The 26,552-nt window shown below is 42.2% G+C and overlaps 1 protein-coding gene across 1 annotated transcript in view; it reads right to left on the reverse strand.

Moving 5' to 3' along the window:
* Positions 1-657: 657 nt before the first annotated feature.
* brinp1 (bone morphogenetic protein/retinoic acid inducible neural-specific 1) overlaps positions 658-26,552 on the reverse strand; it is a 370,433-nt gene continuing 344,538 nt past the window's right edge. Inside the window, exons 6-8 of the mRNA XM_078550337.1 lie at positions 24,329-24,565; positions 20,972-21,194; positions 658-11,658 (exon numbers count right to left, since the gene is read on the reverse strand). Of these exons, the coding sequence (XP_078406463.1) occupies positions 10,518-11,658; positions 20,972-21,194; positions 24,329-24,565 (1,601 nt within the window). The 3' untranslated portion in view covers positions 658-10,517. The remainder of the gene's footprint in view (positions 11,659-20,971; positions 21,195-24,328; positions 24,566-26,552) is intronic.

Raw genomic sequence — 26,552 nt, forward strand, 5'->3', positions numbered from 1 at the left:
TCAGTTTCTGGTCAATGGTAACCCCCAGGATAGTGGGGGACTCAGCGATGGAAATACCATTGAACATCAAGGGGAAATGGTTGGATTCTCTCTTGCTGGAATTGGTCATTGCCTGGCACTTGTGTGACTCGAAAGTTACTTGCCACTTGTCAGCCCAAGCCTGGATATTTTCCAGGTCCTGCTGCATTTGGACATGCACTGCTTCTGTATCTGAGAAGTCGTGAATGGTGCTGAACATTGTGAAATCATCAGCGAGCATCCCCACTTCTGACCTTATGATGGAAGGAAGGTCATTGATGAAGCAGCTGAAGATGGTTGGGCCAAGGACACTACCCTGAGGAACTCCTGCAGTGATGTCGTGGAATATTTACAATGTAATGACTTCCTCCTTATCACTCTATAATATAAACTGAACCACATGTTCGGTAGACTGTACTAACAGTGTGAATTATGTGTGGAAACAGAAAAACAATCCCCCCCCAACCACCACCCCCACCGGCAAAAAAATAAAACAGGTTCTTGCATAAACACAACGCATCAGTGACAGGATTAATAAATACTCTTTCTTTTTTATTTAGTGTTTACTGTTCTGGTACTGCTGCGACATGATGGTCAATCTCTATATATTTAGTACATACACTGTAACACACTGCCAGCTATTAGAAAACAGTTTATTGAAGCATACACATCTTAATTGTTGCCATTTTCTTTTTTTTTTCACATATTAACAGCACTGTGGAAAGTCTCAAGTTTGCTACATTAAAAGATACAAACACGTCACACCTCCACAGGATAAGAATTAAAAAGGCAAGTTGACGACAGACAACATCCACAGGCAGATTTTTTTTTTGTATTCAAAACAGGTTGAATGATATCCAGTGATGTCATATACCAGTTCTAACACATTCAAAAGCTCTTTAATCCTCTGTCATCCAAAAACAAATCACTGATTTATTTGGAACACAATTTTATTTCTCTCCAAATTATTTTTGTCCAGCTACAAGTGAAGGGGTTAATGAACAGTAAGACAGGAAGTCTGGAATGCTCGTGTTAAGTTGCAATAATTGAATAAAGCAGGATTTTTTTTTTGAGTATGGCCAAGGAGTTGTAAGCAGTAATTTAGTTTTGTATTGTTTACATTCTCCCTGGCCCTCCCTCTTATCCCCAACCCCTTCTGTTTCAGAACAAGAAGTATCCACCATCATCAACATTGTTGGGCAGGTCAACCATGACAAGATTATCTAGGGTTAAGCAATCAGAGAATCAAAGCTTGCTCATGTACTGCTTAACAGGACATCCACGTATGTTATCAAGCTGGGAATGTGGGCTCCTGTCAACACTCCATTCAGTAACCCTTGGGGACGCCATGAACTCCTTTTGCTTTTCAAGGTTATCCATTTAACGGTACAATCACAATAAATGCAGTACTCATATTTGTTTAGCCGTAATGTTGCCGTGAACAGTTGCACAATTGAATTTAAACCACATGCTTGAGTTCTTTCATTTGATGACTATTTTGCTGGAAGCTTGACCAACACAGGAAAACTGTCATAATACATCGTTTCTTACAGAGTAATTTATTATTAATGCCCCTTTTTTATACATCTAAAATGGCAAAAGATCCTTTGACTTCAAAAGAGTTTCCCTTAAGTCCAGTGACCCTCCATCCAATGTTTTTATTCAATGAATGTTGGCAAGTATTCAGGTGTGTGTAAACGACACAGCAATGATGGGACTTTGTGAGACTTCCCATTGTAAGGAAGGCATTTGCAGCAGGCTATACATAAATATGAAATAGTCATTGAAAGGGAATTCAGGAGCAACTTCTTTATCCGGGGGTGATGAAATGTGGAACACACTATAAGGTGTAGCCAAGCGTAATAACATAGATCCATTTAGGGGGAAGCTAGGTAAACATGGGGGGAGAAAGGAATAGAAGGATTTGCTGATAGGATTGGTTGCAATGGAGTGGGAGGAGCCTTGTTTGGAATATAAACACCATTTTATATTTTCTATTTAGGCCAAGTGGCCTGTCTCTGCAGTAAATTCGACTAATTGTATTTAATACAAAAGCCAGAGCTGACAAACATGTCGGCAATCTTCTCCTAGCTGCTCCGGACTCATCTCTAAGATAGATTGCGTGTGGTTCCTGTTTCACTGTGCAGCAATGTCAAACAGTTAAGCGGGTTGCTACATGTACAATGGCTTCAGGTGATCAGCTTTAGCTTTTGAGAAACTGCACTGTTCAATGAACAATCCATTTTTTATGTCTCAAGGCTGGTTCTTTCAAGAATCATGTTCAGCAACCTTTTAGAATCACAGTCCTGTTCTGACTTACTAAATGAGCTAATGGGAGATTTATAAATGCAAGCCAATGGTGAACCACGCTGCTTTCATGTTTCAAAAAGGGACGGGAACCTACTAGAATTGACATGTCATTCTCATTGATGTGAAATGACAAATCTGAACACTAGTGTCTCTCAGTGGACTTGGGCTGTACTGTTTCCCCTTTAAGAACAATGGTCAGATGAATCATTGGCAGGAGATATTTTGTGTGGACATATCAAGCATCTACAGAGTGCAGCCAACTGCACTCTCCATATAACCATGCTATGAATGTTGGTGTCTGTGAGCCAACAAAGCAATGTTCTGGACAAACTGTCCACTCCCAGCCTGACTCTAGGCAGCCATTGCAGAGGAGACTACAACAACAACTTGTAATTATTATTTTTTAAGTCCTAATAATGGCTTTATTTAATTTGAAATATTATTCATTCATTTACAATGGAATGCTGGTCCAACACAGGGTAGAGTTCAGACATTATATCCAATCAGGCTTATATGGCACATTTAATGTAATGAAACATTGCAAAACACCTGACAAGCATTATCAAACAAAAAAATTGACACTGAGCAACGTAAGGAGATATTAAGCCAGATAACCAAAAGCTTGGTCAAAGAGGTAGATTGTAAGGAGCATTGTAAAGGAGGAAAGAGAGGTAAAGAAGCAGAGAGATTTAAAGGGGTTCCAGAACTTTGAGCCTTGGCAGCTGAAGGCACAGTCACCAATGACAGAATGATTAATATTGAGAATGCTGAAGAGGCTAGAATTGGTGCAGTGGAGAAATCTTGGGGGGTGGGTGCCTGTAAGGCCAGAGGAGATTTCAGAGATAGAGAGAGAAGCGTGGTCATCCAGGGATTTGGAGACGAGGATGAGAATTTTAAAATCGAGGCGTTGCCTAACTGGGTGTCAATGTAGGTCAGCAAGTACGGGAATGCAGCTGAGTGAAACTTGATGTGAGTTAGAACGCAGGCAATGGAATTTAAATTATCTCAAGTTTGTGGGGGGTGGACTAGGGAGTTCTCTCTTCAATTAAACAACTCTTGACACCTCCATCTTTGCGAACTACTGCCTCATCTGAAAACTCCCTTTCCTTTCTAAGGCCCTTGAATGTGCAGTTGCCTCCTAAATTGATGTCTACCTTTTTCAGAACTTCACGTTTGAATCATTCCAATTAGTGTTCCACAACCAGAACTGGAAAAAAAAAACATATTCAGATGTTAATGGCAGTTATATAGAAGTCAGATCATATGCCTTTAGATGCAAAGTGGTGATGTAAAGGAGGCAGCATTGCAGCATTTAAGCATCCAGAGGCAAGGGGCTGTCACTTCTCCAGGGATAGGTGTTCAGTTGCGACTCTGGTATTCAAATTGCCCGCACCATATAAATGGGGTGACCTTGGAAAAAACAGCAATCACTTCAGGTTGTCAATGACGTTCCGCTTGAGGTGACGCCAAAATATCAGAACTGAACAAGAAATACCGTACTTCTCTCTATCCTGCTTTGAATTAGATGACCCCTTTAATGCTTCTCTTTAAATTAATCTTTGAAAATGAAAATCCTCTCAGTATCCCCCAACTTCTCAGCTGGGACTGTGCATAAAATTAAAAAATTTCTCTTGACACTCGTTTAATTTTTTCTTGCAGATTGGCAGTTTCAAATCTTGTCAATCAGCAGTTTTTTTTTAAAGAATGTGCACCATTTTAAAAACGCAGTGATTAACTGATATTTAGTTACTCATTTTACTACATATGATTTTTAAGTGATAATTAGCTTCCAGTGGAGTGCTCGATTGCTCACATGCATAATGGAGGGGACACGCCACCAATAATTTAACAAGGACAATGCCTGCTTTTAATATAACTGAAAGTGAGTGCCTGAACGTGAATTATTATCGACTGAAAAATAATTTTGCTGTAGCAAAATACGTGCCTTATCTTCACTAAAATCAGGTCGAACCTTTCCACCAGCATAAATTGGCTTCTGTGAAATACTTTCAATCACAGAAAAACAAGACTTGCATTTATATAGCATTTTTCATGACCTCATGACATCCCAAAGCTTTACAGCCAGTGAATTATTTTCGAAGTATAATCGCTGATGTAATATGGGAACTATGGCAACCAACTTGCACATAGTAAGCTCTCATAAACAACAATATGACAATGACTAATTTTTTTTTAGTTATCTCGCTTGAAGGATTAAAATTGGCCAGAGCAGCGAAAGTAACTTCACTCTTCTTCTAAATCGTGCCTCAAGATCTTTAAGTCCGCCTGAGAAAGCAGACAGGACCTTGGTTTAAAATCTCATCTGTAAGAATTTCTCAAGGGCAATTAGGGATGGACAATAAATGCTGGCCTTGCCAGTGATGCTCACATCCCCTGAATGAATAATAAAAAGGAAACAAACCCAACAGTGCAACTCTCCCTCAGCACTGCAGTGTTAGTTTAGATTTTGTATTTAAGTATCAGGAGTCAGACTTGAACCTACAACCTTCTGACATACAGGCAAGCATGCTACCAACTGAGCCACAGCTGTATGGTGCTGTCATTAAAGAAGTTGTACCCAAATTGGTGTGACTATTCTAAAGTATATTAAATAAAAGTACTCAGCAGGTCTGGCATCATCTGTGGAGAGGAAAATAGGGTAAACGATTTGAGTTCAATATGACTCTTCATCTAAATAAGTCACTGTCTGTAGGTTGGCAAAGTTTTTTGAGCCACACACAAAAGAGAACACCATGAAAACATTGGCTTGAAGAAGAAAATCAGATATCAGGTTGGCAATGTGCAACTCTTTTGTTCATCTTTTAAATGAATTTGAGAATAGATCAAAGAAGTGAAGTGGTAGGGGACAAGACAACTCTGCTTATGAAACCAATAGACATTTCATTGGATAACTAAGCCCTCGAGGAGAATATTGCTCAAGTACTGAATCAATGCCAGGCTCTCCTCATTAGTCATCGTGTCAGTAGAATTTAAGATTTCCCTCCTTGGTTTAAACACCTAGGCAGCCAAGTTCTACCACTTAGTATGGCAAACTGACACCCCATTTATTTTACAACAGCACCACCACCCTTCAAATACATTGCTGCAATACAAGTGAGGTGACAGCAGTGCCTCCAAACACACATGTCGCCACTTTGCACAATAGTGCTGCCTTAGACTGGGAGATAAAATGCTGCTATTGGACAAAACATAATTGGCTGCCAAGTTGACTCAACAGTGGGGAATGTCTGTAGTTGAAAGTGGGACATTTAAGTATATGGGGCTGCAGAAGTATTCTCACACCTTCAGTCGTTATTGTGCTGCCCAAGTCCTCAAATCTGCACAACAGAGGGAGTTTAGAACACAGGCAAACACACTGGCAACCCTGTATATAAAATGGGGATGAAAACAACTGAGAAATTGTTAACTAAAACTAACATTGGATACCAACTTTCTCGCCAGCAATTGCTTTGCAAGTTGCCACTGTTTAACCATTCCTTTTTAGCAGTTTAAAATGGAAAGGGTATCACAACATATTTTTTATTTATTAGTGCTTCAAAGCCCAGGGGCAGACCCAACGGGCGTGCGTCCCGACGTCACTGCGCGTCATTCTGATCTTTTGTTTGGCGGGTGTGCACCGGAGTCGGCTGTGCGCACGCCAAACTGTCAAAGGCCTGTTAAGGCCATTAATAATCTACTTAACCAATTGGACAGGGCTGCCCGTCCAACCTTAAGGTTGGCGGACAGGCGAAGAGCCCAGGCGGTCTTCGCATTTTTCATGAAACCTCATCCACGGGCGGGATGAGGTTTCATGAAGGTTTCATTAATTAAATAAAAATTTTCATGAAAATTCATAAACATGACCCAGCTCATGTGACACTGTCACATGAGGGGACATGTCTGAATAATTTTCTTTTTTTCAATGTTTCATTTTGATCTTAATCTCCCTGAGGCAACTCTGTGCCTCAGGGGATTTCTGCATTCTTTTGCGCACATCCTCCCCTCGCCCATACAGGTACCACTGAGCGCTACCGACCGTGTGTCACACTGGGCGGGCCAAATAAGGCCCGCCCACGCAAAATTGCGGCGTGCAGCCGATCGAGGGCAGCAATCGGCTCCGCACCCACCCGTGCCTGCTCCTGACCGGCCCGCCCAATGGGGAGAAAATTCTCCCCCAGGTTTTATTCTCAGCTTTCAGCCACAGCTGCTGGTACTTATTAATTTATGGGGTTGTCGATTGAGAATATTCAACAATGCAAACAATCAGTCTGACAAAGCAAAGACAGGCAGGCTCTGAAAGGGGGACTTTAAAAGATTCAAAATTTGAACTTTCTTTACAGTATCTTCCATAGATTGCTGAAAAGAGAGAAATATTGCACTCATCAGGGAAAATGCAAGAATGCCAAATTTCAAACGATCACAACAATATATGCTATAAGAGAAAAGGGTGCTGATTGGTTCGGCAAGTTGACCCTGAATGACTGAGGTGTTGCCATGGAGAACACAAGGCTCCCCAAGCTACCAGGTAATTCAAAAAAGACGCAAGTTCCCTGTTGCTTTCTTCAGGGCAGCGCTTTAGCCATTCAGAGTTGGCTTACCAACCAATCAGCACACTTTTTTCCTGCAGTATAAATTATTGTGATCAAATGAAATTTGCCATTTTTGTGTTTGTCCTGATGAGTACAAGATGCAAAGCTTTGACAACATGTCTCTCTTTTCAGAAAAATTTAAGTTCTCTACTATCAAGTGACTATTGTCCATATGTACGTTTGGTTCAAAATTGTACCTTATAGTTATCAAACTGTGTTGGTTCTCCTGAAAGGGCTACACTGATGCGATCACTGAAGGGCATATTTAAATCAAACTGTGCATACATACATTGTTGGTCAGAATAGGTAGAATATAATAAAATTGAAATTAAAGAGCACAAAATTGAGAGCACATAATGGGTGTTTAATCACTATGTATTGGATATGGAAACTTCAAGAAGTTAGAGGGATAAACACTACAACCAGATGCTAAGGAGAGGATCTGCACTTCCCAAGTTGACTACCATGTTGTTGATGTTATACTTAGCATCTCTCAGAAAATGAGCAAGCATGTTGAGCAAGTCCTATATTTACAAAGCCTACTCAGGATACCTAGGAGAAGATGATCAACTTTGAAACAGGTTTCTCACCACTTTGACTCCATGAATCATTCCTTGAAGCCCTACAGAACAGACACAGGCTCTGGATGCTTTTCAAGATTCAGAATGTGAAGATCAACAGTGCTCCTGATGAAATAGTCCCCTTAGTGCACCCTATAAATGTTTGGATGAGTGAGAATGATGTTTTCGTTCAGACAAAACAGAGAATGAAACCTCTTCTGAATCTTATATTTCTGCTTTTTCCATCTTATCTCTGATGTAAAGTGATGAAGTACATTGTTCCACGTGGACCAGATCAAAGGGCCTGGTTAAATGATATCCTCACAATGATAGACAAAACACCAGATTCATAATATTCATAATTGCTATGTTTATGTCTGTTGATTCATTTGTTTCTCCTCACCTGCCAACGCCACTAATACTGAGAAAGCATATGCCAGAATGACAAGTCAATATGCAACCCAAACCAGGCGATCCTAAAATGGAATGGGAAATAGGAAAACAGTGATAAACATTATTTACATTACCAAAGGCACTGAGTCTCATTGCAGGGGAGCTGGTTGCAGGGTGGGGGGAGGGGGATAGAATTCCACAGCCACCTCTCCAATAGCTCATCCAAATGTCATGAAGGACAGGGCTTCCCATCCTGGGGCAGGGGTTGGAGGTCAGGGAAAGAAACAGATCCACGGCGACGCTTTTCCTGACCTCACAAACATTGTGCATTTCCACCAATGCATGGTGATTGGGAATGGCAACCATTCCCACTTTCCAAACACACAGGGTGCAGGCATGAATGATAATACCCCAATCAATGCTTGAACTTGGCAGGGAGAGTGTCACTTTTAATTCTGAGAAAACCAGGCTTTGTTGGAGAAACTCTAGCAGTATTGTGCAAAGGTGGGGAGAAGCGGGGAAACACTGAAATCAATAATAAAGTGGCTATTTGCTGAAAATAATCGGAACTAGTATAACATAAGCAATTGTTCAGCTTTTACTTTCTTATATTTCTTAAAGAACATGATAAATAAATCATTCACAACAATAATCTTCACAAAAGAAGCTTTTTCATTAAATAGGTTTAAAAGGATTGGTAGAATTATGAACACAAGTGACAGCTAATAATAAAAATTGAAATGGGTGCCAGAAACCAGAGTATGTGAGGCACAACTGCTGGCTACTCAGTTTTTAAGATGAGTAAGACTCCCGACAACAAGGGAGGATGACCAATGCACAAAAACAAAGTTGAGGACAGGAGTAACGCTGTTCTTCATCAATTGTGATTAGCTATTTTTCCACTGTAAAGCCCATGGATACAAAAGGATAAAATATGGGATTATTATCCGTTGCATATCAGGCCCTAGAATAATAGGAACACCTCAAGTCTAATCCCTTTCAATTATAATTTCACAATGCATTTGGTGTTAACTGTATCACATTTTCCCAATTGTTCATCTTTAGGGCTGAGAGGGGAGGTAGTGTGTGAGGAAACTAATCAGCTGCTTCACTTGGACCATCCATTTTTCCCAGCCCAAACTGCCTGGATACTAGAATCTGACATTCACACAAGTGACAAAGTTCATCGTTCTCAAGGCTCCAGAGCCAAGGAGATACCCCAAAGGGAAGAAAAAAACTACAAGCAAGCACAGAACTCCCAGCATCGAACTGCACCGACAGAAGAAGTCAAGCAGTCTGCAGCCAAAAATAAAATGCCCCCGCAGGGAGAGGAGGATTTCAAACGTAAAAAATAATATTAGAAATAAAATAATTGAACAAAAATAAAATCGATACTGGAAATCTGAAGTGTAAAAAAAGGAAATGGTGGAAATGCACAGGTTAGTCAGCATCTGACAGAGTAAAATTGAGTCTCCCATGAAGGAAGGATCTCCCACACAAAAACTGGCCAGTCTTTTCCTTTTTTAAAAGCTGCCTGGTCCAGTCTGCATTTTCAGCTTTTTCTCTTTATTATTGATACTAAATAAAACACTATCAGCTCCCTCCAAGCATTTTGTACTGATGATGAAGAGAGCGACGCTCATGTTGAATTATTAAGTCAGTGGACAGCCCTTAAACATCTGTAAATCATTAATCAAACAGTGAGGGGTAAACACTGTCAACTTATGAATCTTTATTTCTCAATTTACCAGGTGACCTGTGGCCCCTATTGAGCTTTTCCAATTAGGTTTTTGCTGAAATGCTGACTGTTTGATCATTAACCAATGCTGAGTCAATACCATTGGAGGCATATTTTGATTGCTGATCTAAATGCCTGATGGAAAGGGCAATATTCGCTGCATTGTTTTTTTGGCTGCAATATTTAGTGTCCATCAGTGTGAAAAACCCACTGGGTCCCTTTAATTCTGAATTTGTTGCAGGTATTTAATTAATTAGATGCTCGTGAACATCTGCCCCTTAAAGGGGCAGTTGTTCAACTACATGGAGCGAAATTGGTGCAACAAATATTTGGTGCTATGCTGTAGTACTTCCTGGGTCCAAATGTTGCTGTAAAGGACCTACTGTGCTGCTGAACATGGTCAATTGACTCAATGAAATAGCTCCTAATTTTGCCCACGCCCCCCCACCTCAAAAAGCTCCTATGTTCCCAACGTTTAGCTCCACGTGTGCTCATACTTAACATATTCCTTAATTTTGTTTTTAAAATGCCTTATTTGCCCCAGTGGAACTTATTTTTCTGTTAAATTTTCTGTACAAATTCACGCTAGGTACCAGCTAGCATGTGCACCTGTGAAATCATAAGAATGTTAACAATATATTGGAATGGCAGTAGTTCACAACGAGTACTCCTGACCGCTTTACAGGTCCTCAAAGGTCTCCCCTTGCTTAAAATGGGAACAAAAAAGGTGCCCATGTCTGAAGAGATAAGAAACATGCTTGGACAAATCGATTTGGTGAGTCCCCGTGGATTCCTCGTGCTTCGTCAAGAAATCACACCGTGATGTGTGTGTGTGTGTGTGTGTGTGTGTGTGTGTTTGTTTGTTTTGTTTTTTGCAACTGTACATCTTACAAATCCCATGGGAAAGTGTCAACAAAGTTTCGTTGTCAGCAGATCCGCCTGTTTTAGAATCTCCGAGTTGTACATGTCCAGGGCATGGTTGACACGCATGACCTCGCTGCTGTTGAGCTTCAGGCGATGCTTGAGCATACAGGAGAAGAGGTCCAGAGGCGCCTTACCCGCAGCCACTGGAGGGGCCAGCCGGTTGATGCGCTCCCGGATGTCCAGGAGCAGCAGCATGACTGAGGATGAGGAATGGAATTGCGTCCCCTGCGCGTACGACTGGTTGACCTGTTGGACTGCGCTGCGCAGCAGGTCGGTGTTGAAGCGCAGGCTGTAGCCATACACTTGCACGTCCGAGATCTTGATGTAGATCTGCCGCTTGTTGGGGTCTGAGAGGTCCACGGGGCCCTGGGCCGTCTCGTTGCGCAGGGAGGCTGGCAGCTTGGCCCGGCTGCGCAGGTAGACGTGCACAGTCTCGAAGACTGTCTTCCACCTGTTGCCCAGCAGCAAGGTCCAGTTGTAACAGGGCGAATCGTGCAGTCTCGTTTTCTCCCAGGTGGGGTAACCATGCTCGCCGATTGGCGTATTCCAGCCCTCTGAATGGCTGCCGCTGAAGGGGTTAATGTAAACAAAAAACACCGGGTCCAGGCTGCTGTTTCTCATTTGACAGATTTTCATGGAGAGGCCCACCACCATGTGGATAAAATCCACGCGGTTCTTGTTGCTTTTGAGGGTCAGCGACATCCGCTTCCGCCATCGAGGGTCAAAAAAGGTGTCCAGGCGGATCTCGTTGCTGATGAACATGGTCTGGATGGACAACCGGGAGTCCTTTTTCGCCAGGAGGTAATTCAGCTCCAGGTCGTGAAAGTCCAACTCCGTCTCAAAGCTGACAAACTGCTCGCTGCGCTCTGAGTCCACATTCTGAGGCTCGCAGCGGCCTCGGTACAGCTTGAAGCCTCGGTTGCAAGAGCCGCACAGGGAGATGTTGGCCAGGCTGCACATGGCGCAGCTGCTGTTGCTGCCGATGTTGCAGGGGATGGTCCGCTGGCACACGTTGGCCACTGTATGGCACACGCAGCTCTTCTGGCTCTCAAGGAAGGTGCCCCAGTAACCGTTTTCACTGCAGTACAGGAAAGACTGTACTCGGTTCAGCCACTGATGGACTGACCTGCAAACAAAGCAAACAGGCACATTAATCAAGATCAATTGAGCTCCACTGAAAGGAAATGGAAGGCAACAGCACCTGTCAACTTTAAAACCCTTTATTAATGAGAAGATAAAGGGCAACAATATTGTAGGAATGCCATCACTTCCAAGGCACATACTGTCCTGGCTTGATATACATCTCTATTCTTCCCGTTATTACAAAATCTTGGAATTCCCTGTCATCTGGAAGCATCTTCACTCCAAGGACTTGCAGCCAGTCAGGAAGAAGGTCCACCAAAACCTTTCGAGCGAAACTAGGGATGGGCAACAATTTACATGGGACAATGATGACATTTAAAAAAAGAACTAGAAATATTGTAAACCTGAACATAGAAAATTCAGAGTACTTACAAAGCAGGAACCCCAGGACGAGACAGTGAAGAGCCACAATTCAGGGGTAAACCTCCAAGAGTCTCCACCTGAATCATTGACTTTTTGCCTTTTCCTGTTTGAGCTGCTCCTTTCCACTATTTTCTGAGTTGGAATTGTTGGTATGTACATACTGGACAAGCACATGGAAAGATAAACTTCCAGTGCCTGAAGCAAAGCAACTACTACTGGATTAAACTAATTGATTATTGCATACCATAAGTAATTCTAACTGCTCCACGAATCATAGTCTGGAGATAATACACCATCTACTTTACTCAATGCAATCTTATTCAATAGGACAGGGTTTTTCCCTCACATAGCCATCATTTCAAGTGTGCTGGTGTACAAACAAATGTAAGTTATGCTAGAGTTGTATAAAACTAGAATAGACCACATTGGGAGTACCATATTCAGTTCTGGGCACAACACCTCAGAAAAGATATATTTGCCCTTGGAGAGGGTGGGGGTGCAGATTCATAAGAATGATACTACAGCTACAAGGGTTAAGTTATGCAAAAAGGTTGCATTCACTATTCCCTTACGTATAAAGGTTTAAGGTATTTGAGCTGTAAAGATGATTGAGGATTTCATATTTCCTCTGATAGGGGAGTCCAGAAGAAAGTAGAGATGGGCTGTTCAGGGGGTTTATGTTAGAAAGGGCTTCTTCATTCAAAGGGTAATGGGTGAATTGAGTATTTTAAAACTGTGATTGATGGATTTTTATTTGTCAAAGGCATTCAGGGGCATTGAACCAAAGTGGGTTGATGGAGCAAAGATACAGATCAGCCATCATATAATAAAATAATGGAACAGGCTCAAGGGGCTGAATGGCCTATTCCTGTTCCAATGTTCTTATAGCAAGTAAATGACATAAAACTACAATCTATCTTATATCCAAATTATTATTCTGGCAATGGATGTCACGGTTTGACTTACCTACCTTCAAAATGCTAGCCAATTCTGGTCAATCTCAGCCCTTCAGAGTGGGGAAAGGCAATCATATTATTGTATTCTGCTATGGAGCTCAGATAGAAGGTCAGTCATGATCATACTGAATGGCAAAGCAGGTTCAAAAGGCCGAGTGGCCTATTTCCACGTTGATTTCTTATAGCCTTACATTTTTTTGCATTGTGAATTATGAATTAAACCAAAGCTCCTAAATTATTGAACCGCTTTTTCCTCTTCAGTGGGCTGAGATCATGCTAATAGCAGTTAAAATGTTAGCAGAAGAACGGTGAGCAATTCCCTCCACCAATCCTGCTTGTGTTTTAACAGGATCAATCAGTCATTTAACTGCAGTAAACCTATTAATGTGATTTTGATTACACAGTCTTGCTTTTTTGATAAAGTTGTCTTATTTAAATTATTTCCCTTCAGTCATTCTCTTTTTGTTTCTTCCCTCATCCATAGCCAATTTTCTTCCCTCCCTCCTGACTCCAGACTGGAGTTTCAGAGGCTTCATAATTACCAGTGAGCCTCCAGTGTCTCTCCAAAATGGCCATTACCTTGTGTGTAACTCATCAAGTGAGTATAGCAGTTTATTTGAGCTCATGGGCTTTTGTAGCCAAGTGTGATTGTGTACTTTCCCGATGTTCATACACACCAACACTTTCAGGAGCGGGTGCTGAGTACTGATTGAGATAGAAGACTCTGGAGTTTGGAACATTGAGGGCGGTTTAATTGAAGCATATAAAACGATAAAGGGATTCAATAGGGAAACTATTTCCTCTGGTGGGGGAATCCAGAACAAGGGCATGTAATCTTCAAATTAGAGCTAAATCATTTAGGAGTGAAATTAGTAAACATTTTTTCACACAAAAAGTAGTAGAAATCTGGAATTCATTCACCAAAACAAAGGTTATGAATTCTGTGTCAATTGAACATTTTCAAGATTAAGCCTAACAGAACTAATTAGTTCAGAATATCAGGGGATATGGAGAGAGGTTAAGTTAATGGAGTTGAGGTACAGATGATGCATGATCCAACTGAACGGTAGAGCTGGCGCAAGTGTCTGAATGACTTACTCCTGGTCCTTGAATTCACAACTGACAAAAGGCGTAATTTAACGAGACAGAATCCCCTACAGTCCATTATGTTTTTGAGGTCTCCAATTACTGTTGTTCACTTAATCCTGTGACAAACTCAGACATTTTCTTCACTATTGCTTCATTGATATTCGGGCATAGCTAGGAGTGCTGACTCAAAAGAACACTGTTGATATAGGTAAATTGCATTGTGTGATATAATTTCATGCTACAAATTATATCTCACTGCAGTTCGGTTCAAATCTTTCTGCTCTGGAACAGGCTGCTTGACAAAATAGTAGCTAGACATTGAAGTAGCTAGTAGCTAGTTATTGGATTACAGAATCTTAATGGCACAGAAGGAGGCCATTCGGTCCACCATGTCTGCACCAGCTCTCCAAATGAGCATCATGGCCTAGTGCCACTACCCTGCCTTTTACCCGTGCCTTTGCATGTTGTTTCTATTCAAATAATCATCCAATGCCCTCTTGAATGCCTCGACTGAACTTACCTCTGCCACACTTTCAGGCAGTGCATTCCAGACCAGAGCCACTCATTGTGTGAAAACGTTTTTTTTTTAACGTCACATTTGCTTCTTTCGCAAATCACTTTAAATCTGTGCCCTCTCATTTTTGATGCTTTTATGAACGGGTACAGCTTCTCCCTATCTACTCTGTCCAGCCCCCTCATGATTTTGAATATCTCTATCAAATCTCCTCTTAGCCCTCTTTGCTCCAAGGAGAACAGTCCCAACCTCTCCAATCAATCCTCATAGCTGAAGTTTCTCATCCCTTCTCATTCTTGTAAACTTCTTCTGCACTCTTTCTAATGTGTTCACATCCCTCCTATAGGTAGTAGCTAGTTTTGAAGTCCAGATTTGTTGCATTCAAGCCAGGCTAGATCCATGAAATTGCCACATTCTGAAAATTCTCCCAGTAAGACTGAGCAAAAGTGTAGGGGGTCATTGTCAGATAGTTGGTAAGCGTGGCCTACTCCTGCTCTTAATTAGTATGTTCACGTTCGTATATAAGTCATGTCACAATACAAGTATTTTTCCCTGCCCCATGCTACTGGAGATGGACTATTAGATGTCCCATGGCAATGCTCAAGGTGAAACCGAGGCAGGGAATCTAGTCCTGCGGCAGGCAAAGCACAATCATATTTTGTCCATTGCTCAAATGCAGCAAATGTGCTGAAGTCTATCATATCATTAGCATTATGCAAGATATTTCATATCTTCCTGTGAACATTCGTGAGAGAGGATCTTAGGTCAGAAGACAAAATGTAGAATTAGTTTGAGTAAGTGGCAACAAACATTTGTAGGAGTTGTTTATAGATCACCAAACAGTAGCGGTGATTTAGTATGGTGATATAGGGCATGGTATAAATTAGAAAATTAGGGGTGCGTGTAACAAGGTTAATACAGTAATCATGGAGGACTCCAATATACCTACACACTTGGCATACTTAATTATCAATAACACTGTGGAGGTCAAATTCTTGGCATATTCAAGCTGGTTTTCTGGAAAAGTATGTTGAGGAACCAACTAAAGAATAGGCTATTTTATATTTGATGCTGTGCAATGAGAAAGGGCTAATTAATAATCTTGTTGTAAAGGAAGAGTGACCATAATATAATGAAATTTTATATCAAGTTTGAGAGTGATGTATTTCAGTCCGAAACTAGGGTCTTAAATCTAAACAAAGGAAACTACAAAAGTATGAGGGGCAAATTGGCTGTGGTAGATTGGGAAACTATATTAAAAGGTATGATGGTAGACAGGCAATGGCTAGCATTTAATGAATCAATGCATAGTTTACAACAAATTTACCTTCCTTTGAGGCACAAAAACCCTGCAGGAAAAGTAATCCAACAGTGGCTAACGAAAAGTTAAAGATTGTATTGTATCAAAGAAAGATGCCTATAAAGTTGCCAAAAAGCATAGCAAGCCTGAAGATTGGGAACATTTTAGAATTCAGCAAACAAGGACCAAGAAACTGATAAAGAAAGAGAAAATGGAATATGGAGGTAAACTGTCGAGAAACATAAAAAATAGACTGCAAAAGCTTTTATAGGTATATAAAAAGGAAAAGATTAGCAAAGACAAATGTGGGCCCCTACAGGCAGAGGCAGGATAATTTATAATGGGGAATAAGGAAATGGCAGAGAAACTAAACAAATACTTTGTGCCTGTCTTCATGGAGGAAGATACAAAAAAACCTCCCAGGAACACTTGCGAACCAAAGGACTAGGGAGAATGAAGAACTGAAAGAAACTAGTATTAGTAAAAAGGTAGTACTAGAGAAATTAATGGGACTGAAAGGTGGTAAATCCCTTGGACCTGATGGTCTGCATCCGAGATTGCTGAAAGAAATAGCTGTAGAGATAATGAATGCATTGGTGGTCATCTTCCAAAGTTCTATAGATTCTGGAACGGTTCCTACAGCTTGGAACATAGCAAATGTAATCCCACTATTTAAGAAAGCAGTGAGAGAGCGAAAGTGGGGAACAACAGACCTGTTAGCTTGACATGAGTAGTTGGGAAAATGCTAGAATCTATTTTAAAGGATGTGATAACTGGACACTTGGAAAATAATGGTAGAACTGAGCAGAGTCAGCATGGATTTATGAAAGGAAAATCATGTTTGACAAAACTGTTGGAGCTTTTTGAGGATGTAACTAGCAGAATAGGTAAAGGGGAACCAGTAGATGTGGTGTATTTGGATTTCCAGAAGACTTTCAGTAAAACCCACACAGGTTAGTAAGCAAAATTAAAGCACATGAGATTGGGGGTAATATGTACTGGCATGGATCGAGAATTGGGTAATGGACAGAAAATAGAGAGCAGGAATAAATGGGTCATTTTCAGATTGGCAGGCTGTGACTAGTGTGGTGCTGCAAGAATCAGTGTTTGTGCCCCAGCTATTTGCAATCTATAGCAATGATTTGGATGTGGGGACCAAACGTAATATTTACAAGTTTGCTGATGACGCAAAACTAGGTAGGAATGTGAGTTGTGAGGAGGTAACAAAGAGGCTTCAAGGGGATTTAGACAGCTAAGTGAGTGGGCAAGAGCATGGGAGATGGAATATAAAATGTGAAAAAGTATGAAATTATCCACTTTGGTAGGAATAACAGAAATGCAAAGTATTTCTTAAATGGTGAGAGATAGGGAAGTATTGATGTCCAAAGGGACCTGGGTGTCCTTGTTTATAAGTCATTGAAAACTGACATGCAGGCGCAACAAGCAATTAGGAAGGCAAATGGTATGATGGACTTTATTGCTGCAATTGTATGGAGCTTTGCTGAGACTGCACCTGGAGTATTGTGTAAAGCTTCGGTCTTCTTACCTAAGAAAGGATATACTTGTCATAGAGGGAATGCAACGAAGGTTCGCTAGACTGATCCCTGGGATGGCGGGATTATCCTATGAGGAGGGATGGAGGAAACTTGGCCTGTATTCTCTAGAGGTTAGAAGAATGAGAGGTAATCTCACTGAAGCATACAAAATTCTTAAAGGGTTCAACGGGGTAGATAGAAGGATTTGAAAGGATTTTTCCCCTGGGTGGGGGATCTAGAAGCAGGGGACACAGTCCCAGAATAAGAGGTAGGCCATTTAGGACTGAGATGAAGAGGAATTTCTTAACTCAGAGGGTGATGAGTCTTTGGAATTCTTTACCCCAGAGGGCTGTGGAGGCTCAGTCATTGCATATATTCAAGAGAGAAACTAATAGGTTTCCAGATATTAAATATATCAAGGGATATAGGGTTGAGGTAGAAGATCAGCCATGATCTAGTTGAATGGCAGATTAGTGTCAAGGGGCCAAATGGCCTACTCCTGCTCCTATTTCCTATGTTCCTAACTAAAGGATACAGAGCCTCACAAATATATGCTATAAATAGTGCTTAAGAACATAATAAATATCAGCAGCAGTAGACCATGCAGCCCATCAAGCCTACTTCAACATTCAATCAGATCATAGTTGAACTTCTATTTCACTTTCCCACCCTATCCTCATATGCGTTGATTCCCTTACTATCCAAAAAAGTAATTATCTCAGTACTGAGTATAACCTTTGACTGAACATTCCATTGTTATCTGTAGCAGAGAAGTACAACTCTCCAAATTGGTAAATTTCTACTCATCTCATCCTAAACCTCTTTTCCTGATGCCATGGCCCTTAGTTGTAGACTTTGCAGACAGGGAAAATGTTCTCTCATCATCTACTCTGTTAAGGCCTCTGAGAATGTTTTAATGAGATCACCTCTGATTCTTCTAGACTCCATGGAATAGAGGTCTATTCTACTCAGTTGCTCCTCAGGGGATAGCCCTTTCATCCCAGGAATTAAATCAGTTCATCCTTATTGCATCTCCTCTAAGGCAAGAATATCCTTCCTTAAACAAAGAAACCAAAATTGTACATAGTGCTCCAGAGGCAGAGTTTTATGTTGCCCTGTCGAGGGGTTTGCAAGCAGGGCTTCGGGGGGGGGGGGACCCACATAAAATTCCTCATATGGCCTTCCACTGAGCTCCTGCCGCTCTGACCTCTCCGCAATTTTATAGTGGGACAGGCGAGGCCTAGGCTGGCCTCCACACCCTTGCCCCACTTGAGGCCCTTAAATGGCCAATTAATGACCACTTAAAGGTCGTTTCCTTCCCAACCTCAATTTTCACGCTGGTGGGAGGAATTCAGGGCAGAGTGGGAGCTGAAAGAGTGACCTTGTTCTGGCCTCTGGGAGGGGGAGAGGGGTGGAGCAGCGGTGGATGTTGCCTCCATCGACAGCCTCCTTTCAACATCCGAAACCCCTCACATGTGCTGGTCCCTGCAGGTGCTTCCTCCCCCCTGGCCCTCCCACCTGGGCCTCACCTCCCTCTTCCAGCCCTGACGCCCCACACTTACCTGGTTCTGGGCTCCCAGGGCTTAGACCCTGGGGACTGCTTGTAGACCCAGTCCTGTTCACTGCAGCTTTTGGTGATGCTGGGACTAGAGAGCTGCCAGTCAATCAGATTGGCCGGCAGCTCTTTGAGGCAGGGCTTCCTCCCAAGTGAGGGGCCGAAGTCCCTTTTCCATTCAATTAACGCTCATTGGAATGTTAAATGGCTGCAGGACAGTCACTATTGGCAGTGTTGCATTTGTCGCCAACTCCTCGGCTGGCAGGAAGGGAAGGCCTGCCATCCTAAAATCCTGGCCCTGGTCTGGTCTGACCAAAGTGTTGTCCAATTACAGTAGGACTTCCTTGTTCTTCTATTGCAACTCCTTTTGCAGTAAAGGCTAACATACCAATTGCCTTCTAATTGCTTGCTGTATCTGCATGTTAACTTTCTGTGGTTCGTGCACAAGGGCCCCCAAATCCCACTGAATACCAACATTTACTAGCCTCTCACTAATTAAAAAAAAAATTCTGATTTTCATTCTTCTTACCAATGTGGATAATTTCACATCACCCCACATTATATACCAATTGCCACCTTATTGTCCAATCACTTATCCTGATTTTGCAGCATCTTTGCATCTTCCTTACTGTCCCAGTAAACTTGAATATATTAAACAGGATCCCCCCATGCATGTTATTGTAGATAGCTGAGACCCAAGTGCTGATCCTTGCGGACTGCAATCTACCACCCTGAAAAAACAAACACTTCATATTCTCTGGGTGGAATCGTCCTAGATTTGCACTAAGTGCAGTAGTTCGCAATGACGGCTTTTCACGCCGTATTGTCCCAAACCTGCCGCATTAATTATGCATTCCCAAGAAACGCACCATTTCCATGGCGTGCCAGACAAATGAGAGCCTCAGCTCTTCTGAAGCTGGAACCCTCATCCATGGTTTTGTTACATCCATTTATGGACTTATGGACCTCTGGCTGGCCTCCCACATGCAGCCCTCCCTAAATTTCATATCATCTGAAACTCTGCTGCCTATGCACCAAGTCCCATTCCCTTATCACCTCTGTGCTCTGCAAGGGCTCCTGTTTAAGCACCTTGATTATAAAATTCTCATCCTTGTTTTCAAATCTATCCACGGCCCTGGCCCTCCCATCACAGTAATCTCCTCCAGTCCTATAACCCTTGGAGATTTCTGCACTCCTCTAATTCTGGCATCTTAAGCATCCCAATTTTAATTGCTCCACACTGGTAGCTGAGCCTTTAGAGGGCTAGGCCCCAAAATCTAGCATTCCCTCCCTACATCTCTCTGCATCTCTCCCTCTCTTTCCTCCTTTAAGACACTCCTTAAAACCTACCTTTACGAGCAAGATTTTGTTCATCTGGTATAATATCTCCTTATATGGCTCATATCATATTATGGTTTTAATGCCTTGGTGAAGCACCTTGGGATGTTTTATTATGTTAAATGCACTGTATAAATACAATAGTTGTTGTTGTTTATTGGCTTAAAAAAACAAAAATAAATGAAATCTTGATTTCCGATGGTTTCTTCAAAATCCCCCAGTTGTCCTGTTAATATTCTGCCTGGATTATAAAACTCACAGATTATTGTACCTCAAAAGGAGTAGAATGAGCCATCTTTGTTACGAGTACACAAAGGAATTACACTTCCTCAGATTTTCTTTGCGCTACACTGCGGAAACTTCAATGGTAGCTCAGCAAAAATTCTGTTTAGTTGCCCAGCTGGACTACTTTATTCTGAATTTCTGCTGAAGGTAAGAACATTCTTGTCAGAGTAGGAGAAGTTCTGAGGAAATCAAGAGATACAACCTAACCTATCTGTTTGCTAATGGGCTTTTCAAGGGCTGTGGGTTATCGTGGCAAACTCTGGGTATTGTAGCACCATAGTGTGAAAACGCCAGTGTCTCACCATTGACTGAAAAGGTCGCAGCCCGAGACAACTCTACCTTCATTTCACATTTCTCTTACCTTTCTCGAGGCATCTGGTGGTTGGGGTTGTGACGGCAGCGGATACTGAGGCTGAAGAGCTTGCGGGCAGTGCGCTGGATTTTAAGCTTCAGCGTCTCCACAGAGCTCTGGAGCATTTTGAACCGTGCCTGAAGATCCCAGTCATTGCCCCAGAGCTGGTGGACACTTCCCACCATCAGGAAATGTGTGGTGGGCAAACGCTTCAAGAAGGACTTGAACTCATCTAGAAGAAATGGGGACAGGTTGGACGTTAAATGGGAAGTTCTTCAATGAGAATTTCTATCCTATATTTCGGATTCTGAAATGAGTTGGTCCACATTTTAAACACAACGCTGAGGATGGTGCATTATTCAAGATCTGGTATTTTCATGCTGTGAATTTTAATGCAATGTTATGGTGCCTGGGAAGCAAATCAAGATTACGTCGAAAGGGCAGTCATTTTCTGGAATTTGCAATAGCATGTTAACATGATGCCAAAGTGCCACTCGTATTCTAGGCACATTTTAAAATCTTAGCACCACGCCATTGCAACAGCAAGTGTTGAGTGCAACCTCTATACTGTGCCAGGTTTATTCTTATCACAACCGGGCTCAGGGTGCCTTCGATACAAGAGAGCTGGAAACCATACTGTTGCAAACTAGTGAATATTTATTGACTATTTACAGAGGCAGACTTTAGCAGGAATCCATTAGAACCCTCTTCCCTCAGGTTCCAGTTACATCATCTGACATCACTGATGATGCACTCGAGCTATAAGCATAATAGCTATTAACCCTGGTATAAGTCATCTTCACTGGTTTGGGTAGTTACCTTCCAATGTGAAATGTCAACTGCCATGATGTATGCTCACCATTTCAGAGGCACCTCGTTCAGACATAAGACCCAAATTCTGCATGCATTGATACAAAACCAATATTTTTCAGATATCAGTTATTTTGTTTCTCTCCAAAGTTTGCCTGACACAAGCCACTACTGGGCATTTGGGAGCACAGCCTACAGCTAGTGTCTCAAAACTGGTAACCTTGGGACTGAGGCCGTGCTAGATTTCAGATCTTGCCAGGTTTTGGGTTGGGCAGTTCGGGCCATGGGAGATTCAGGTCAAGTCAGTTTGGGCGGGTCAAGGATCGCAGAGCACGGGAATAGACTAGCATGCAAGCGGCGAAGGGGATATCTAGTCTGATGCCACACCGTGACAATGCAGTGCCTAGCAGAATTGTCCAGATAAGTTTTTAAAATTAAATTTACTCAATTAAAATTGATGCATGGCACGTTCTAAAAATGTCCATTTTCAGACAGTCAGATACACTGTACTGTACTTCCAGATTTTGATCATCCTCTGTCTGCAACTGGAAAGCATGGGAGCATTCATGTCGAGACACTTCCCTTGCCATCCAGTCTCTGCTCAACACCTCAACAATAACTTGTATTGGTGTCAACTGAGAGGTTGTGAGTCAAGATCCACTCCAGAGACGTGAGTACACAATCCAGGCTGACACTCCAGTGCAGTACTGAGGGAGTGCTAGACTGTCTGAAGTGTCATATTTTGGGTGATACTCTAAACCATGCCAATGTCTGCCTTCTCATGTAGATGTATAAGATCCCGTGATACTGTTTTAAAGAACAGCAGGGTAAATCTGCTCAATGTCCTGACCAGTATTTATCCCTCAATCAACACTCACTAAAAAAATCAAATTTCCTAATCATTATATCTGTTTTTTTTGGGAGCTTGCTGCATGTACGTTGCATCACAACAGTAATGACACGTCAAAGGTACTTAATTGACGTAAAGAGCATTGAAATATCCTAAAATTGTGGAAGGCTACATTTAATTTGTAAATTCCTTCTTTCTTACATTTACATTGTGTTTTTTTTATACTAATAATCTCAAGGATGAAAATGGACTTTGAGCAGCAGCAGGGCAGCTTGTGGAAGTGATCACAAACATGTGTAAAGAAGCAGACTTTGAGGAGGCATGATGAGGCTTTTAGGGAGAATGTGCTGAAAAGTGGACAAGATGGCTGAAAGAAAACACTTAAGTCAGCAGCCAGGCCCAGATGGGGAACTAACCATGGGCAGGAGTTACTGCCCTACCATGGTGGCACAAAGCAGCGTATCAAATATTTGGATTTATCTGCTCACAATTTCTGAATTCATAGTTGAAAGAAGAAGGGCTCAGAGCAAGTGACCTGCAGCATCAGGCAATCTCCTCACATCTCAATGGTTCCAGTCAAGTAATCACAAAGGTCCTAATTATCTGATGAGATACCACACCTTGGTACAATAAAGAACAAAGTATTTTGGTACAGTGACTTAATGGTGTTGTTTCACGCATGTGAAAGGCCAATAAATTATCAGCACTGATGACACAGGTGACTGATGCCAATGTTAGCCATGATGGAAATAAAATGAGACTTCTATCTTATTTTCTCATCTCACTCTCCTTCAGATAGTGGAGTTATAAACCTGTAGGTTCCCCACCTAAGTATCCATGAGTGTTGGTAAATTGCTCAAACTGGGCGAGAGGACATTAAAGTCAAGCACCATCCTGTCCAACCCTGATATCCACATGTGCGTCCTGTTAATGGTATGCTAATTATATTGTTAAGATGCACATTGTTTAATTAAGTACTTAGAGCACCTATAAAGAGAGACTGCTGGGACACTAGGTTAGTGGGCAGGAGGCAGACATATGGAATGCTGCATTCTGTAAATAAACAAACCATCAAGGAAAGGATTTGAGTCTAGCTTCATACTTCACCATCTGGCCTGGGGTCCATTTAACACACCCTTTCTAATAGGGATCACTGGATGATGATCAGGGACAGGAAGCATGGCTGATTGTTCCCCTTTCTGAATGGAGTGTCGAGGTCAACTCCGGGATTTTAATTGCTGCCCCAAGTCAGATCAGGATAGGCAAAGGATCGAACTTGATGCATTTACTACCAAGTCACAAGGGAATGTCAGGGTTTGCTCGATTTGTGAACCGCACTTTGAAGTCAGTACATCATTTGAAATGAAACGAAAAGACAAAAATCAATCACAGCGGTCAGTAAATTAAAGGCTCTGTCACTTGCTCAGAGATTTTTTTTTTTGCAAAGGCTTATTTCTTGGAACAAATCCAGAAATGTCACAGTTTCTGCACCATTCTGCCTGCTGGCTACTGTGACATTAGTCACATTACTGTGAGATTCAAGTATGTGAGATGAGAAAGCAAACTTCTGAAGTAAATGCAGAAAGAGTTGTCAATGTGAGAATCTGGAGAGTCTTTATTCGAGCAGCTCTTGCCCCTTGTCACACGTAATTTTACAAAATGTGTATTTTTATCCCAAGATAACTCTCAATATTCATTTGATTTACCTGATGTTTCAAAATCTTTATAAGCCGTATTCCAGGCCTCAGAAAGTCCTGCCAGTGTATTTTCCATAAGCTGGATGTCAGTGGTAGGACAGTTGCATTGCGGAAATTCCATTGCACATTGACAAGCACACTGACTGTGCCTACAGATGTATTCACCCTCTCCATTGCACATGATGTAGCTCAGGGCTGACTGCACAAACTTCTCCCTCAGGTAATCAGGAAGAACAACCTGGAGACCTACAGGAACAGAAGCAACGGGAAAGTATTATTGATTTTATTTAATTCAGTTCCTGTCACCAGAATACAAAACCAGCGCTCAGCTTAGCAATGCAGGCCTACCAGTGCAGCACTCAAAACAATACCTCATCTCCTTTAACAGCACGATTCTTCAGAGCAATTAAGTTCCACAAAGGGTCTGAATATTTCAAGAAACAAATAGCTACAGGACAGGGAAATTAAATCTGCAAAAGATTAATTTGAGCTTGCTGCAAGATGCTGCTTGGTAAGGGGGCGCTTATTTATAAGAACTTGGCTCCTGACTGGAACACTATTACAGTTTGAGTTCATGCAGTGTAAAAGGCTTGCTCCTGTTAGTGTGCTATTATTGGAAGGACTAATAGGCTGGCAATTTTGATACATTGCATTAACCTCTCTACCGCTCGAAGATTGTTCAAACAAGATGCACGTTGCACCAAGACCAAAATGGTGCAGGTATTGGAGTGAATGGCCAATTGGCTCAATAACTGAAGAAAGGTCTGCAGCAAGAATTTGCTACGTTAGGGCGGATGGGAATGGCAGTCAACTCCCACTACTCACTGCTCCCAGAAGCTTAAACAATGCTCAGCAATCTCCAGTGAGGCATGAGAAGGAACAGGCTCTGCTGATTGCGAGATATATGCATCTTTGACTATTTACTCCTTTGTTCCTTTGATTTTTACCACCCAGAAAGCAGTGGGGGCCAAGTCATGGAATTTATTCAAGGCAGAGTTAGACAGATTTTTGATAGACAAGGGAGTCAAGGGTTATGGGGGGGCAGTCAGGGATTCCAGAAGTATGGGTTATCTGCAAGTCCTGTCAAATTTAATGGTCGAATCTGCCTTAACATTTTTGAAAAGGTTTCCCAGCCACCGTTAACTAATATGCCTCGCAGACACAAAAGCAGCTGGTGAGTGAATAGCAGGGAAGATGGAGATCATACATGGGGTGAGCGACCGCAGTAGCAATTAGGCTTCACACTGTGGCAGCAGACAGAGATCCCAGGGGAGCAGTCGGAGTTCATAGGAGAGTAGGGATAGTCAGAGTTCATGGGGTGGGGTGGGGCTGGGGTGGGGCGGGGTGGGGGGTGTTGCAGTTGGGGATCCTGGTGGAATAGGGGCAGTTGGAGATCACAGGAGGGCAGTCGTAGATTGTGGGGAGAGACAGTCCGAGATCGCAGTGGGGTAGTGGGAGATCAAAGGGAGTGGGGCAGTTGAAGGTTACGGGGAGGCAGTCAGAGAGCACAGATGGGCATTCAGAGATCAGGAGTGTGGGGGAGTCGGATTGCGGGGCATTTGATTACTCAGGGATATTCAGACCTCATGGGATCCAATCGCTAGCTGGGAAGAGGTACATTTGTGGCATTGTGGGAAGCACTCCTGTTCCCCTTCACCCACAAGCAGTGCTGAAAATGCACTTATCTCACGGATCCAGTCCTTCCTGCCTCTTTTTACCTGCTGGATATTTGCAGATGAAGAAACCCAGCCAATATGTGTCAGCTGTGGCTCAGATAGTAGCACTTGTTCCTCTGGGCAGAATGTCACAGGTGTCCAGAGAAGTCTCCAGTAAGTGACAAAGGGCGAAGCTTCTGGGCTCATCTAGGCAAAAGCGCCACCTTCGAAAGCTGCCAGCCAATCAGATTGGCTGGCAGCTCTCTGGTCCCATAACACCATTTTAAAGAATAGGTGCGTTCTCCCCCAGTGTCCTGGCCAATAATTATCCTTCAATCAGCACCATAAAAACAAATTAGCCAGTCATTATCATATTGCTGCTTGGGGGAGCTTGCTGCATGCAAATTGGCTGCTGCTTTCCCTCTATCACACGCAGCGACTACACTTGCCTTATTGGCTGTAAAGTGTTTTGGAACATCCGATGATCATTGAAACAAAAAACATGAGTCATGAAGGGTGCTATAAAAAGCAGGACTTCTTTTTCTTTTTCATGATTTACAAATTAAAATTTAGGTAAA

The sequence above is a fragment of the Cetorhinus maximus genome, chromosome 10, assembly GCF_964194155.1.
Source record: "Cetorhinus maximus chromosome 10, sCetMax3.hap1.1, whole genome shotgun sequence".
In the NCBI taxonomy this organism is placed as follows: Eukaryota; Metazoa; Chordata; class Chondrichthyes; order Lamniformes; family Cetorhinidae; genus Cetorhinus; species Cetorhinus maximus.